This window comes from Hemicordylus capensis, chromosome 2 (assembly GCF_027244095.1).
Source record: "Hemicordylus capensis ecotype Gifberg chromosome 2, rHemCap1.1.pri, whole genome shotgun sequence".
Taxonomy (NCBI): Eukaryota; Metazoa; Chordata; class Lepidosauria; order Squamata; family Cordylidae; genus Hemicordylus; species Hemicordylus capensis.
The window spans coordinates 159,380,595-159,395,040 of NC_069658.1; the positions used below are offsets into that span (position 1 = coordinate 159,380,595).

Genomic DNA, 14,446 nt, shown 5'->3' on the forward strand with positions numbered 1-14,446 from the left:
CCAAATTCATGTGGGGAAATGAAAGGAGCGCATTAAGTTATGGCTGGTAATTCCAAAAGTTTAATGTTGAAAAGGTATCAACAGTTACTACATATACACACAATTAGAACAGGCTTGCAGTGTAAGTAGGAAAGGGAGCTGATGAACCAAAGGTTTAGAATAGCTGTGGCTCTGGAATGATAATGCTGAAAATTTAATTGAGTTGCAATTTAGATTTTAAACGCTCTTATGTTTCAAACATTCAGAAACAGTAAAGTGATTCATGCTGGAAGTGTGGTACAATTTATATATACTGTATATGTTTTTGACATGTTCTCTAATGATTAATGTTTGGAAGGATATTCTACTGAAAATTAAGAAATTAACAGAACGAGACATTCTCTTTGACCCCAAATCTGCTCTGCCTATGTGAAGGATATGGTACTTAAGTATGACTGAAAATTGGTTACTTGAATGTGTATTGGTTCAATTAATAGCAAATAGCCAGAACGTGTATTGCAACATGGAAAATTTCTAGTCCACTTGCTATTAGAAATCAGTTGAATCAATTATGGACAATGGTTTTAACAAAAAACATACCTGTTATAGAAACTTCAAAATAGATGACACAGTGTAGCATCCTGGGCAGTGCTAACTCATGCCATTTTCTCTGCTGCTTCTCCTCATGGCAGCCTGCTGAAAAGGCGTCTGGAGGGTTGAGAGACCCTCAGCAATGGCATGAGATGTTGCATGGGTAGCTGAACGGAGAATCCCCAGAAATATCTTCCTTTCACAGAGTTCACTCACAGCCACTTACTATAATATCTCACACTAGTGCCAATGATCCCTCAATCCTCAGCAACAACTTTTTTTGGGGGGGGGGCTCATATGCTGCAGTGAGGAGATACAATGCTTTGCACTAGTGCTGCTCTAGATGCTATCCAATGGGAAGACATTTTTACCATACTCTTCATTTACATTGTTATGAGACCATTATAGATTTTATGAAAGATTTCATGTTCTCTGTTTCAAATAAACAGTGTAATATGGAGTGAAAAAGGAGATGCTTTATTGGTGTTCCAGAGGCAAGGAATATCTAGATTTGACACTTACCGGCTGGTCCGTCCTATTGATCCCGATGAGGAAGAGAAGCTCTGCCACAAACAGGCTGATGCACAAGTTTTTATGGATAGTATTTCTGTCACTCTGGAGCCCACGGAAGAAGCAGAAAGTAAAGATGCAGATCAGGAGGCAGACTAGAGACAGGAGAATGCCAACCCACGTAATAACATCCAGGAGCAGGTCATGGACTGCATCACCATGCTGCAGACATAACAGAAAGAGAATCAGTCACCAGCTACTACACCCCAATCATCCAAGACTAGGAAAGCCCAGCTTGTCTGAAAATGTCTGACAGAGTCTCCATCCATGTAGCAATCTCTCACATAAAAGACAAACAACTAAAGAAAGGAGTAGTTCATTAACGTGCCATTTTTTAAATGCTTATGTGGGCAGTTCTGTTGGTTTTTTTTTTTTGGTTGCTTGCTATCTGTTTGCAAAAACAGCAGAAAGGATGTGCATTGCACTGGGTGATTTTTTTAAAAATTTCATTTACCAGAAGAGAACACAAACTACAAATATTGGGGGTGTGCACCAAAGAAATTATTGGTATCAGAATCAGTTCCAATCCAATACATATAATTATTATTTATATAACATTTTTCAATGAAAAAAAATATGAAAACTATTTACAGATCAAAAGTAATGTTGGATCAATTGCCAATGTAGCTGGGCAGAGGGCAAAATATGATATTAGTTCAGTGAAGATTAGTTCAATGCATTGGGGTGGGGGGAGGGCTTACCTGAAACCAAGAAGCGGGCTTCTTCTATCTTCTACATGGAAAGTGGCTGTCTTCTGGGTTATTGCATCAGCAACACTTTAAAATGCCACCTTCCCCCCTCTGGAATCACTTTACAGTGCTCCCGGTAAGGAAATAATGTCATAACACTGCATCCTTTTGCTGGCACATTTCTGGGGAGAAAAATAGCCACTTCCTATACATACAGGCAATAGTCATTTTTTCACAATCATGCACTGGGGAAAAGACACAATGTAGGAACATTTGCATTGTGGAGCAATAATTCCAGATGTTAAAAGGGGGCATTTTAAAGTGTCGCTGCTGCAGCTAAGCAAAAGGCAGCCGGTTTCCAGGTAGAAGACAGTTTTCTAAATAATAAGAAAAATACAATTGTTCCAAAAAATGTTCCAGTCCTAGAGCCACTGAATTTTAATGTTGAAATGAACCTTCGAAACCTTCTACCAACCTCCTGCTCAGTGCAGGACTGTGCTATAGCATCTCTCACAAATGGCTGTCTGTTCTCTGTTTGAAAACTTCCAAGCAAAGTAGAGCCCATCACTGCACAAGGCAGATTGTTCCAGTGTTGAACAGCTCATGCAGTTAAGACATTCATCCTGATGTTAGCCTGAATCATGCTTCCTTGTTATTTCAAGACCACTGATTCTAGTCCTGTTCTCACAAGCAACGAGGAACACTTCTGTTTCTTTGATGTGATAGCTGTACAGATATTTGAAGACAGCTATTGTATCTCCCCTTAGTCTTTTCTTCAGGCTCCATCAATAACTCCTCAAACGACTTGGTCTACAGACCCCTCACCATCTTTGTTGCCCTCCTCTGTACCTATTCCAGCTTATCAACATCTGGGATCAAGATCTAAAACAATATACAATTCACTTAGAAGAAGAGATTAAAATGGACATAAAAGGTGGACTGCTACTATCACAATCTGACATCTAACATAGCAAAGAACTATCTGGCAAGGGGGAAATGTACAAAACAAAGGCAAATTTGCACCAAATACAATGTTAGTGGCCTCAAAACAGTTGTAACTGGGCACATCCTGAATATGACATTCAACTAATTTCATTATCCAAATTCTTAGCAGATACTAGCCCTATGCAGACATTATGTTGCATGCATTTACATGTTTCTGTGTGAACTATTTGTACATACATTCTTTTAAAAAGTGAACCTGAGTACAGCCTCCTTCAAAAGCAGGGTACAGATAGGAAGCTTACTGGTATGTTCACTGAACATGATGTGTGAATCATCTGGTGATGCTGAATTATCAGGGATGACTCCAAGCTGTATCATGGGGTAGTGGGTCTTCTCCCCAAAATATTTCCCACTCTCCCTTTTGCTCCCCCATCCACCAGAGTGGAACTTTACAGCAGTGTCAGACAATACAGTCCTAGTATATAATGATCCTATAGCTTCAATTAATAATTTTAAAAGATCTCTGTTATTGAAAGAAGCCTCATTCACTACCCCAAAGCAAGCAGCAGAAGCCAGTGCAGCCAGATAGGTAGGAGGCTTCTCCAGCCTCTGAGGAGCCAGCCCATCCCTCTTGGCCAGGAACTGGGCTAGGTGAGTGTAGCCGCTAGACAAGCCATGAAATGGCATTGGAGGGACAAATGCTCTGTGCCTTTCTGCAAACATCTTTGGAACCTTGCAGAGCTGTCAATCAAAAGAATCCATTGGTGGTAGTTGGAGTGTAAAGAAAATAATAATCAGTTGAGAGAGGTGTTCAAAGAGATGTTCTGTGACTCACATAATAAGACAGCCTGAAATAAGGGCTGAGTTTCTGTGAAAGCGTCTGGTTTGGACTTTCAGTTAAAGCTTAAAGTAAGCTGTAACCATGTAACAGCAATAAGTACAATACCTTACAATCTTGTAGAACAAACAAAACCTCAGTAACATCTGTTAGAGATAAAGTTTGTCTTTGTTTGTTTTGAACCTCTTGTTTGTGTGAATTCTGTCACTTCCCTACTCATGCTATGCAAACCAACCCAGTGAAAGACTGAAAAGAGTCTAAAGTATTATGGAGGCTTTATAGATTATTTTTCCTGGTGGCAGCGTGTGGAATATTTCAATAAAGCCTAAGAAATTCCTACAAGGTTGATTTTCCTCACAGAGTCAGACAGAGGTACTTATTGTGTGAGGTCAGAACTTGGGAGATGATTTTGATCTGCCAGTTCTGGATGGGGTCACAGTTCCCCAGAAGGAACTAGTACACAGTCTGGGGGTGCTACTGGATACTGGTGTGCCCGAACCGGTCCGGCGGCCATTCCAAAGAATGGCCGAACTGCCGGACCGGTCCGGCCCTGCCTGGTTCGGGTCCGGGTGGGGGGTATGCCTTTAAGGGCGGGAGGGCTTGCTTAGCCCTCCCGCCTCCTTGCCCCCGCCAGCGCCCGTATTTTCTAGTATAGGGGCGCTGGAAACCAGCCACCCCCCCGCGGCGGCGGCGGCGGCTAAAGAACTCCCCATGCCAGCCCTCCCTCCCTCCCAGCTAGCTGCCCGCCCGCCCTCCCGCCCTCCCGCCCGCTGCTCACCCGCTCACCGGATAGTAAACGAGAGGAGCTCCGGCACAGAGCTCCTCTCGTTTGGAAGGCCTCCGGCAGAATGGTGTTTTGCGCGCGCGCATGCGCGCGCCACAAAGCACGCCGTTCGCCGGAGGCCTGGTCTACCCGCCGGGAAAGGGCCGGGTAGACCGGGCCTCCGATTGCTGGGTAGACCGGGCCTCCGATCGCCGGAGGCCCGGTCTACCCAGCGATCGGAGGCCCGGTCTACCCGGCCCTTTCCCGGCGGGTAGACCGGGCCTCCGATTGCTGGGTAGACCGGGCCTCCGGCGATCGGAGGCCCGGTCTACCCAGCGATCGGAGGCCCGGTCTACCCGGCCCTTTCCCGGCGGGTAGACCGGGCCTCCGGCGAACGGTGTGCTTTGCAGTGCACGCATGTGCGCGCGCGCAAAACACCATTCTGCCGGAGGCCTTCCAAACGAGAGGAGCTCTGTGCCGGAGCTTCTCTCGTTTACTATCCGGTGAGCGGGTGAGCAGCGGGCGGGAGGGCGGGCGGGCAGCTAGCTGGGAGGGAGGGAGGGCTGGCATGGGGAGTTCTTTCGCCGGGGCAGTGGCGGCGGGGGGGGGCGGCTGGTTTCCAGCGCCCCTATACTAGAAAATACGGGCGCTGGCGGGGGCAAGGAGGCGGGAGGGCTAAGCAAGCCCTCCCCGCCCTAAAAACAAGGCCCCCCTTCGGTGCCGGTCCGGACTTCTCCGGACTGTGCACATCACTACTACTGGATCTAAACCTCTGCCTGCTGTTTCAGATTGAGGTGGTGACAGGAGGTGCTTTCTCAGCTTTGGCTGATATGCCAGATATGTCTGTTTCTTGAGATAAACAACCTCAGAACAGTGGCACATACAGGTGAAACTCGGAAAATTAGAATATCGTGCAAAAGTCCATTAATTTCAGTAATGCAAATTAAAAGGTGAAACTGATATATGAGACAGACGCATTACATGCAAAGTGAGATAAGTCAAGCCTTAATTTGTTATAATTGTGATGATCATGGCGTACAGCTCATGAAAACCCCAAATCCACAATCTCAGAAAATTAGAATATTACATGGAACCAAGAAGACAAGGATTGAAGAATAGAACAATATCGGACCTCTGAAAAGTATAAGCATGCATATGTATTCAGTACTTGGTTTGGGCCCCTTTTGCAGCAATTACTGCCTCAATGCGGCGTGGCATGGATGCTATCAGCCTGTGGCACTGATGAGGTATTATGGAAGACCAGGATGCTTCCTTAGTGGCCTTCAGCAATTCTGCATTGTTTGGTCTCATGTCTCTCATCCTTCTCTTGGCAATGCCCCATAGATTCTCTATGGGGTCAGGTCAGGCGAATTTGCTGGCCAATCAAGCACAGTATACTGTATACTTTTCAGAGGTCCGATATTGTTCTTTTCTTCAATCCTTGTCTTCTTGGTTCCATGTAATATTCTAATTTTCTGGGATTGTGGATTTGGGGTTTTCATGAGCTGTACGCCATGATCATCACAATTATAACAAATTAAGGCTTGACTTATCTCGCTTTGCATGTAATGCGTCTGTCTCATATATCAGTTTCACCTTTTAATTTGCATTACTGAAATCAATGGACTTTTGCACGATATTCTAATTTTCCGAGTTTCACCTGTATGCTGGTGACAGACTACTGCAACGCTATGTGGGGCTGCATCTGTATGTAATCTGGAAAGTACAGTTGGTACAGAATGTGGCAGCCAGGTTGGTCTCCGGGTCATCTTGGAGAGACCACATTATTCCAATATTAAAAGAACTACACTGGCTACTAATAGGTTTTCAGGCAAAATACAAGGTGCTGGTTGTAACCAATAAAGCCCTAAACAGCTTAGGCCCTGGGTATTTAAGAGAATGTCTTCTTCGCCATGAGCCTCACTGCCCATTGAGATCATCCAGAGAAATTTTTCTGCAGTTGCTACTGGCTTGTCTGGTGGCTGTGCAGAGATGGGCCTTTTCTGTTGCTGCCCCAAGACTCTGGAATGTGCTCCCTGCTGAAATAACAGCCTCCCCTTCTCTGACAACTTTTAAAAAGTATTTAAAGACTTATTTTTCCACCCAAGCTTTTTAACTGGACTGAGATTTTAAATTGTTTTAAGGTTTTCATTTTTAATCTGTTTTATGTTGTTGTAGAGACAGAGGTTTGGAGTGGTCTACAAATTTGAAAAATAAATAAAATATTTTTTAAAAATCCTTGCTCCCCTAATATCGTGCTTTGCCATTGCTTTGCTCCTGCAAACCAGTAGTTCTAGGGTCACTCACCCTAGAGGGTCACTGTATATGCTCACACTGTATATACCAAGTATACTATGGTGTATGTTAACTGGATCACTGTACTTGATATCTTGCGTCAACTGGATCATCTCTACCCACATGCCTGTAAATAGAGACCTCCCAAAGAACTCCAAAAGATTAGTGAGGCAAGACTTACCTTTGCATTAGGCATGCTGGTTCTCTTTCAGCAAGGCCTGCTCTCTCTATGTTTAAAAATTTAAACCTTAATTATGCTTTCCATCAATTTACCTGGCATGGTCATTAAGCTAACTGGCCTGTAATTTCCTGGATCCTTTTTGAACATTATTGTTACATTGGCTACTTTCCAGTCCCCTGGTACAGAGCCTGACTATGACAAGTTATATATTTTTTCTAGGAGATCAGCAATTTCACATTTGAATTCTTTAAAAACTCTTAGGTGGATGCCATATGGCCCTAGTAATTTTTTTTAACTAAAAAAATACAAGGTAGTTTAGAACATGATCCCTTGTCAATTTAGCCTCTGTCCCTGAGCAGCTCAGTTCAGGCACGGTTACATGCTCTGTATCCTCTGCAGTAAAGACAGTTGCAAAGAACTCATTCAGTTTCTCTGCAATCTCCTTAATAATCCCTTTCACTCCCATGTCATCTAACAAACAGTTTGACCTCCTCCCTGGCAAGTTTCCTATTTCTGATGTATTTAAATAAGTGTTTATTATTCCCCTTGATAGTTTTAGCTATATGTTCCCCAGACTCCCTTTTCACATTCCTTATTGTCTTCCTGCATTTCTTTTGCCAAAGTTTGTGTTCCTTTCTGTTCTCATTTGGGCAGGACTTCCATTTTCTGAGGGAAGTCTCTTGCCTTTTATAGTTTCCTTGATACTATTTGTTGGCCGTGCTGGCATCCTGTTGGACATGGTGATATATTTTCTTGTGCTTAGTTTACATTCTCACCGAGCTTCTATTATTGTGGTTTTCAATAAACTCCAGGTGCTCTGGGGTGATTTAACTCTCCTGAGTTGTATCTTTCTTTTCACTAGTCCTCACATTTTTAAAGAATTTCCCCTTCGGAAGTCTAAAGTGTTCATGTTGGACTTCTTTGGTTTCCCTTAGACATGAATTTGTCTAAGTCCCTTTTAAAGTCATCCAAGGTGGTGGCCATCACCACACCCCATGACAGAGAATTCCATAGATTATATACACGGTATGAAAAAATACTTCCTTTTGTCAGTCCTAAATTTCCTGGCAACCAGTTTCATGGGATGACCACTGGTTCTAGTGTTGTGAGAGGGAGATAATTTTCTCTCTATCCAGTCTCTTCAAACCATGCATAATTGTATAGACCACTATCCCCTTAGTCACCTTTTTTCTAAACTAAAAAGTCCCAGATGTAGTAGCCTTGCCCATAAGGAAGGTGCTCTGGACCCCTAATCATCTTGGTTGCTCTCTTCTATACCTATTCCAATTCTACAATATCCTTCTTAAGATACGGTGACTAGAACTATACACAGTACTCCAGATGTAGACACACTATAGATTTCTATAGGGGCATTATAATATTAGCATCTTTATTTTCAACACCCTTCCTAATGATCTCTAGCATGGAATTTACTTTTTCCACAGCTGCCATGCAACAAGTCGACACTTTCAATGAGATGTCCACCACAAGCTCAAGATCTCTCTCCTAGTCAATCACTGACAGCTCAGACCCCATCAGTGTGTACGTAAAGTTGGACATTTTTGCCCAGATGTGCATCACTATACAATTACATTGACCTGCAGTTACCATTTCCGTTGTCCACTCACCCAATTTGGAGTGATCCTTTTGGAGCTCCTCCCAATCTCTTTTGGATTTGAGAAGCCTGAATAGGTTAGTGTCATCTGCAAATCTGGGCACTTTGTTGCTTACCTACTCCAAGTTCTAGATCATTTATGAACAAGTTAAAGAGCACTGGCCCCAGTACAGATCCTTGGGAGACCCAAGACTCCAACCCTCTGTTTCCTGTCCTTTAACCAGTTACGAATTCACACATGAACCTCCCCTTATCCCATGCCTGCTAAGTTTGCTCAAGAACCTTTGATGAGGAACTTCATTAAAAGCTTTTGGAAAGTCCAAGTATACTATTTCAGTGGTTCCTGTGAGAGCCCTTCTCCATTGCTAACAGAAGTGGTTGGAAAGGTTTCAACAAATTTAACAAGAGTTGGAGAAACCTCCTAATTGGCATCATTGTCTTTCCACCCATCCTGTAAAACTCCTTGCAACTTTGTAGGTTTCACCTTCAATCAAGTATAATGGCAGCTTTATGTTCATATAATTATGTCATTACATGCTAATGTTCTTCTTGACAAGTTAGGAAGATGAAGTATGGAAGATGCAGAGATCTCTAGAGGACAGTAACTCAAAAATCTATGCCCTCAGATTTTATGGTGACCCCTTAGAAGCTCATCAAATCATAGTTCTTGATGAATTTCTGGGAAATGTCATATTGATGACAATCTCAGTGGATGCACATCTCCAAGATGATTTTGAAAATATTCAAGGGGAATTTGCCCCCAACTTCAAAATCCCAAAGTATGGAAGCTTGATTTTTTCCAGTTCTTACCTGTAGATGAGCTATGAATGTACAAATTAGGGATGTGCACGAAGATCTTCGGTGCCGACGGGGGGTAGCACTTTAAGGGCGGGGGAGGGTGTACTCACCCCTCCTGCCGCATTTTCCCCACCGGCGCTCTGTCATTTTGAAGCCCCTTGGGAGTTTCCCCTGCCGCCCCATTTCCCCCATCGGCCAGAAGTGGCCGGAAGTCGCAAGCACGTGTGCGGCCGTCGTGCGTGCGCGTGCGCCCTTCTGCCATGTGCACGCGCACGCATGCTCGTGACTTCCGGCCACTTCTGGCCGATGGGGAAAACGGGGCGGCAGGGAGGAACGCTGCCGCCCTGAGAGGCTTCGAAACGACAGCGTGCCAGCGGGGGAAATGCGGCGGGAGGGGTGAGTACACCCTCCCCCGCCCTTAAAGTGCTACCCCCGTTGGTGTTTTGGTGCCGAAACTGCCCCCAGCGCCGAAACGTTTTGGAGATCTTCATAATGGCCTCTGAAACATTTTGGGCACAAGCCTAGTACCAATATTTCGTCAGCTCGTCTGAAAGATGCCAGTGTATCCTTTCCATTATGTAACTAAGAATCTCTCTCTCTCTCTCTCTACTATCGCTTATCAGGGAGAAGAATCGCACAACTGAGTATCATGTGCAGTTTGAGCCTAGAACTTTTCTAAATCTTTAATTTGGTTGTTGAATAGTTTATAGATGCCATTTTATCTCGGGGAAACAGGTTGCTAGTACAGCATACACACACACACACACACACACACACACACACACACTCTCTCTCTCTTTATCTATCTATTTATTTATTTATTTAAAATATTTATTTAAAATATTTATTTATTTATTTTAAATATGTATTTATTTATTTAAAATATTTATGTCCCGCCCCTCCAGTGGAATACTGTTCAGGGCAGCTCACAACAGTAAAACAATAAAAGTAATATAAAATTTAAAACAGTAAAGCAAATAAAACACAGTGTAGAATAATATCAGTTAAAACTGACCCAATTAAAAACTAAAAACCCATCAAATTGCAGTCTTGGGCAACTGTCACATGCAGTTTGAACCTTGCTTGGCCTCAAAATTGTAATGGGCACATAGCTGTAACTCTGGTTAGTTGAGGTCAGTGTACACCTAAGTTTTTTGATGTCCGCTCAATTAATTTTAGATCCCGCTCAGTTTGACTCAGGAAGGCCCCACTCTGAATGAATGTGTGTGCATACTGCCTTGATACTGCCTCCCAGAACAAAACTCATTCTGCACACAGATGAAAAAAAATGAGAGAGAACACTGGTTGTGGTGACCTACTTTTTAGTACTGCTCAGATTGGCATTTAAAAGAAATAATCATGGTTGAGGAGGTTCCAGTTTCCAAGACATCAGGGACAGCACCGGCTTAAACACGGCACCACCTGAGGCGACACCAAAGCACTGCTTGTCATGCCCCTGATGCTGGCCCTAATGATGTTCTGGGCAGCTGGACTTTTAAGCTGGAGATCAGTGGGGAGTCGGTTGGTGGTTTAAGAGCCTGGCTGCCCAGAAGCTTAGGCAGCCAGGAGATGTGGAGGGGCAGCGAGGAACATGGACGTAGCATCCATTGGACGAGGGGGTGCAAATGTCCCTGGGCCTCGAGGGTCAAAAGGGCCCATAAGGGCACCGCCTCCCCACCCCCGTGCACCCCCGTGCTACCTGCTGCCATTTCCCATTTACCCTTGTTGGTGGTGGTGGTGATGGTGGCGGGGGTGTGTGTGTCTTCTCCCCCCCTCCCTGGCATGCGTGCGAGTGGAAAGAAGCCAGCATGCTGAGAAGCCTGTCTGCCCATTTCTATCACAGGCAAATAGAGAGGGAGTGTGGCAGTGGGGCTGGAAAGTAGGGGACGTGGCTTCAGCACTGGGGTGCACGGGGAGCCCACAAAACAACTTTGTCCCTGGGCCACTGGGAGTCTCTCTATGCCCCTGGCAAGGACGATGTGGGCAGGAGCTCAGATCATGCAAGGGAGGCAACATGATGAGAGAGGAGCTCCTAGCTTTACTAGAGAGATGCTTTCTCATTTTCTTCTCCTGTGCCTTTCACCTAGAGGCATTCATCTAGTGAAGCTAGAAGCTCAGCTCTTGCCAAGTCACCTCCCTCATATAATCTGCAGCCCTGCCTCCCTTGCTCCTGCTGTCCTTCCACATGTCCCAGTCGCCTAACTTTCTGGGTGGCTGGGCTGTTAAACCACAGGTCAACAGCTAGGCAGGTAACGCAGTGAGAACTGAGCCTCTAATTTTGCTAGATGGATACCTGTGGGTGGAAAGTGGAGGGAGGGAGAAAAGAGTGAAAGAGAAAGCATCCATCTAGAAAAGCTAGGTTCTGCTTTCGTCAAATCACCGCCATGCTAATCTTCAGTTTACAAGCCTGGCTGCTGAGAAGGTTAGGCAGCTGGGAGATATGGAAGGGTGGTGCATGTGAGGGAGGAGGGGCTGGTACTGCCCACTAGCATCAGGGGTCTGGGCTGGACAGTGGGGGGCAAACAGGAAGGCGAAGAGCTTAAGGCTGTGGCAGTGGCAGCAGCAGATGGGTGAGGCGACACCAGTAGGGAGCAATGGGAGGTGGGGCAGGATGCCTGCATTTGTCACCCCAGGGCACAGGCACTTCCTGAGGCTGTTGCCTTGCTCATTTCATCTTATGGACAAATCGTCCCTGATCAGGCTGATACCATCTGACCATAAATGTGACGTTTTAAAAACCATCTTCCCTGCCTTTTAAAATCGTATCACCCCTATGAAATAAGGCAGGCTTAGAGGCAGTGATTAGCCCAAAGTCTCCCAGTATGCTTTGCAACTGAGCCCATTTTGACAATACATACAAGTGGCCCTTCCCACCATGAGATGTGGGACAGATACACACATCTTGTTCCTCCTTCCAGTGAGCTGTCTCACAGCAACATAACTGCATCAGGAGGTGGTACTAAAAAGTAGTATTCACTTTAATTGGGGATTTGGATCCAGGTGTTCCTAGTCTACCCACTACACCACACTGACTCTTTGATGTGACAGGGATAATGGAATGTGAAGGTATCCTCTGCAGTCTTGGGTTACCCTACAAAAGGATGAAGCAGAATGCCAGTATGGCCATCTCAGGATCAACTTGGCAGATATGGTCCTATTCTAGCAACAATAGGGAACTGGGGGATAGGAGAAAACACAGTTCTCTTTATACTGAGCTGGTCAAAGGGATATGATTTACTATGCTGGAAAATACTGATGAAGGCTGAGAATCATCTTATTAGTGGTGGCAGTATTTAGAGCAAGGTTTTTAAGGATGATTGCAATCATAGCCGGAATCATTTCTTGGAGAAGAGGTCAGCAACAAAGATAGAACTCATGGGATCATGTCATTTATTTATAAACTTATGAATAACTTTTCTAGAAATTATTATTCAATGTAGTGCTGAGCCAAAATTCCACCCCCCGCAAAAGATGTTATCCTGTTTACAGGCTAGGGGAGCATTTTGGAAGGATCAAACAGGGAAGAATTGACCAGGGGCACCAATCACTCTCTCCACTGCTGGTGGGTGCCATTTGTTCATCCTGCTCTCACTCTGATGGGACTTCATTGTAATGCCACCCTAGCTATTTCTTGTGGTGTCTGGGTAGGCAGTTGAACTTGATGGTGTCCCCCAGCAGCAGGGAGTGTGACCACCACCTCAAGGACTATATCGACAGGCAGCAGCCTTTGCAATAAAGGTGAAGGGAGCATATTATTACTCTGTTTCTATGCAAACCACTTTGTAAGCTCTTTGCTGAAATGCAGTTTATAAATAGTATAATTAGTATATTTATAAATGCAGTTTATAAATAGTAGTAATAGTAGTTTTGTGAAAGTTCCCCTTCCCCTCTGCAATTTCAAGCCAAAGGTTTGACAAAGAACTTTTAGCTCAGCTCTACTTTAAACAACTTAGGACCCAACTAGATGTGGTGGGAGAGTCATGTTCATTTGTCCATGTGCCTGTGTTGTCTATACATAAACTGGGGTGGTGAGGATCTACGTTCTAAACCAAAAGGAGTGTATGGGTGAGAGAAACTTAACCTCCCTACTCCCCACTTATCTCGTCCTTTGCTTTAAGCACTTCTCTCCCAGTTTGGCTCCGACAGTGGAAGTTAGATGTGCTGGGAGAAAAATTCAGCTCTTACATAGGAACATTGGAAGCTGCCATATACTGAGTCAGACCATTGGTCTATCTAGCTCAGTATTGTCTTCACAGGCTTGCAGCGGCTTCTCCAAGGTTGCAAGCAGCAATCTCTCTCAGCCCTATCTTGGAGAAGCCAGGGAGGGAACTTGGAACCTTTTGCTCTTCCCAGAGCGGCTCCATCCCCTGAGGGGAATATCTTGCAGTGCTCACACTTCTAGTCTCCCTTTCATATGCAACCAGGGCAGACCCTGCTTAGCTAAGGGGACAAGTCATGCTTGCTACCACAAGACCAGCTCTCCTCTTCTCACCTATTTCCCCTTTCAGTACTATAATCATGTCCCCACCCAAATCAAATTAAAAGACATATAATATACAATAATCAATCACTGGAATAAGCAAACAAAAAATGACAAAAATATACCAGGTGGAACCCAAAAGTCATGAAATCCAGTTCTCTGCCACAAGGGAGGACCATTCACGCCTCAGGCCCCCATTCTGATCAACCCATGTGACCGCCTGACTTCAGACTTCAGTGTGCTACAACCAGAAAGTCAGCACATGAGTGTGCTGTGTAGGTGTGAGCAATGTTTTCTAGGTGACTCAAGTATGTATTGGAATGAGACGCATAATAGCTATCTTCTAGTTTATATCTTCACTTAGAAATCTCACAGACACTGTTTCTCTTCTCAATAAGCAAGCCCAACTGCTGGGAGATGTATCCATCCTCCTCAATGCATCTGCCGTTCCTACCTTCACTTCCACATGAGCCATCAGGACAGCAAAGTTGGTTAGGTGATTACAGGAACACGTGGTGTGTGTCTTGTTTGTTGTCAAGAGCCGACATCCTTGCGTGGACCAATACCCTGTCATTGTGCGTTTAGAATAGCTCCAGAATGAACAATTAGGGTTGAAATTTTCCTCTGACTGCTATAGAGAAGAAATAAATACATGCAATGGAAATGCTGAAGTATTAAACATATTCTGTTCTCCTAGCCACA

General features: G+C 44.6%; 1 protein-coding gene across 6 annotated transcripts in view; it reads right to left on the bottom strand.

The window, feature by feature from the left end:
* The window catches only part of ADGRL3 (adhesion G protein-coupled receptor L3), a 753,570-nt gene that overhangs the window by 127,884 nt on the left and 611,240 nt on the right, over nucleotides 1-14,446 (bottom strand). For 5 of the 6 annotated variants that reach the window (XM_053298072.1, XM_053298069.1, XM_053298068.1 and 2 more), the window contains 2 exons: nucleotides 14,199-14,375; nucleotides 1,093-1,302 (listed from right to left, as the gene is read on the bottom strand). In XM_053298072.1, the coding sequence (XP_053154047.1) occupies nucleotides 1,093-1,302; nucleotides 14,199-14,375 (387 nt within the window). The remainder of the gene's footprint in view (nucleotides 1-1,092; nucleotides 1,303-14,198; nucleotides 14,376-14,446) is intronic. The other variant, XM_053298071.1, reaches the window with a different exon arrangement.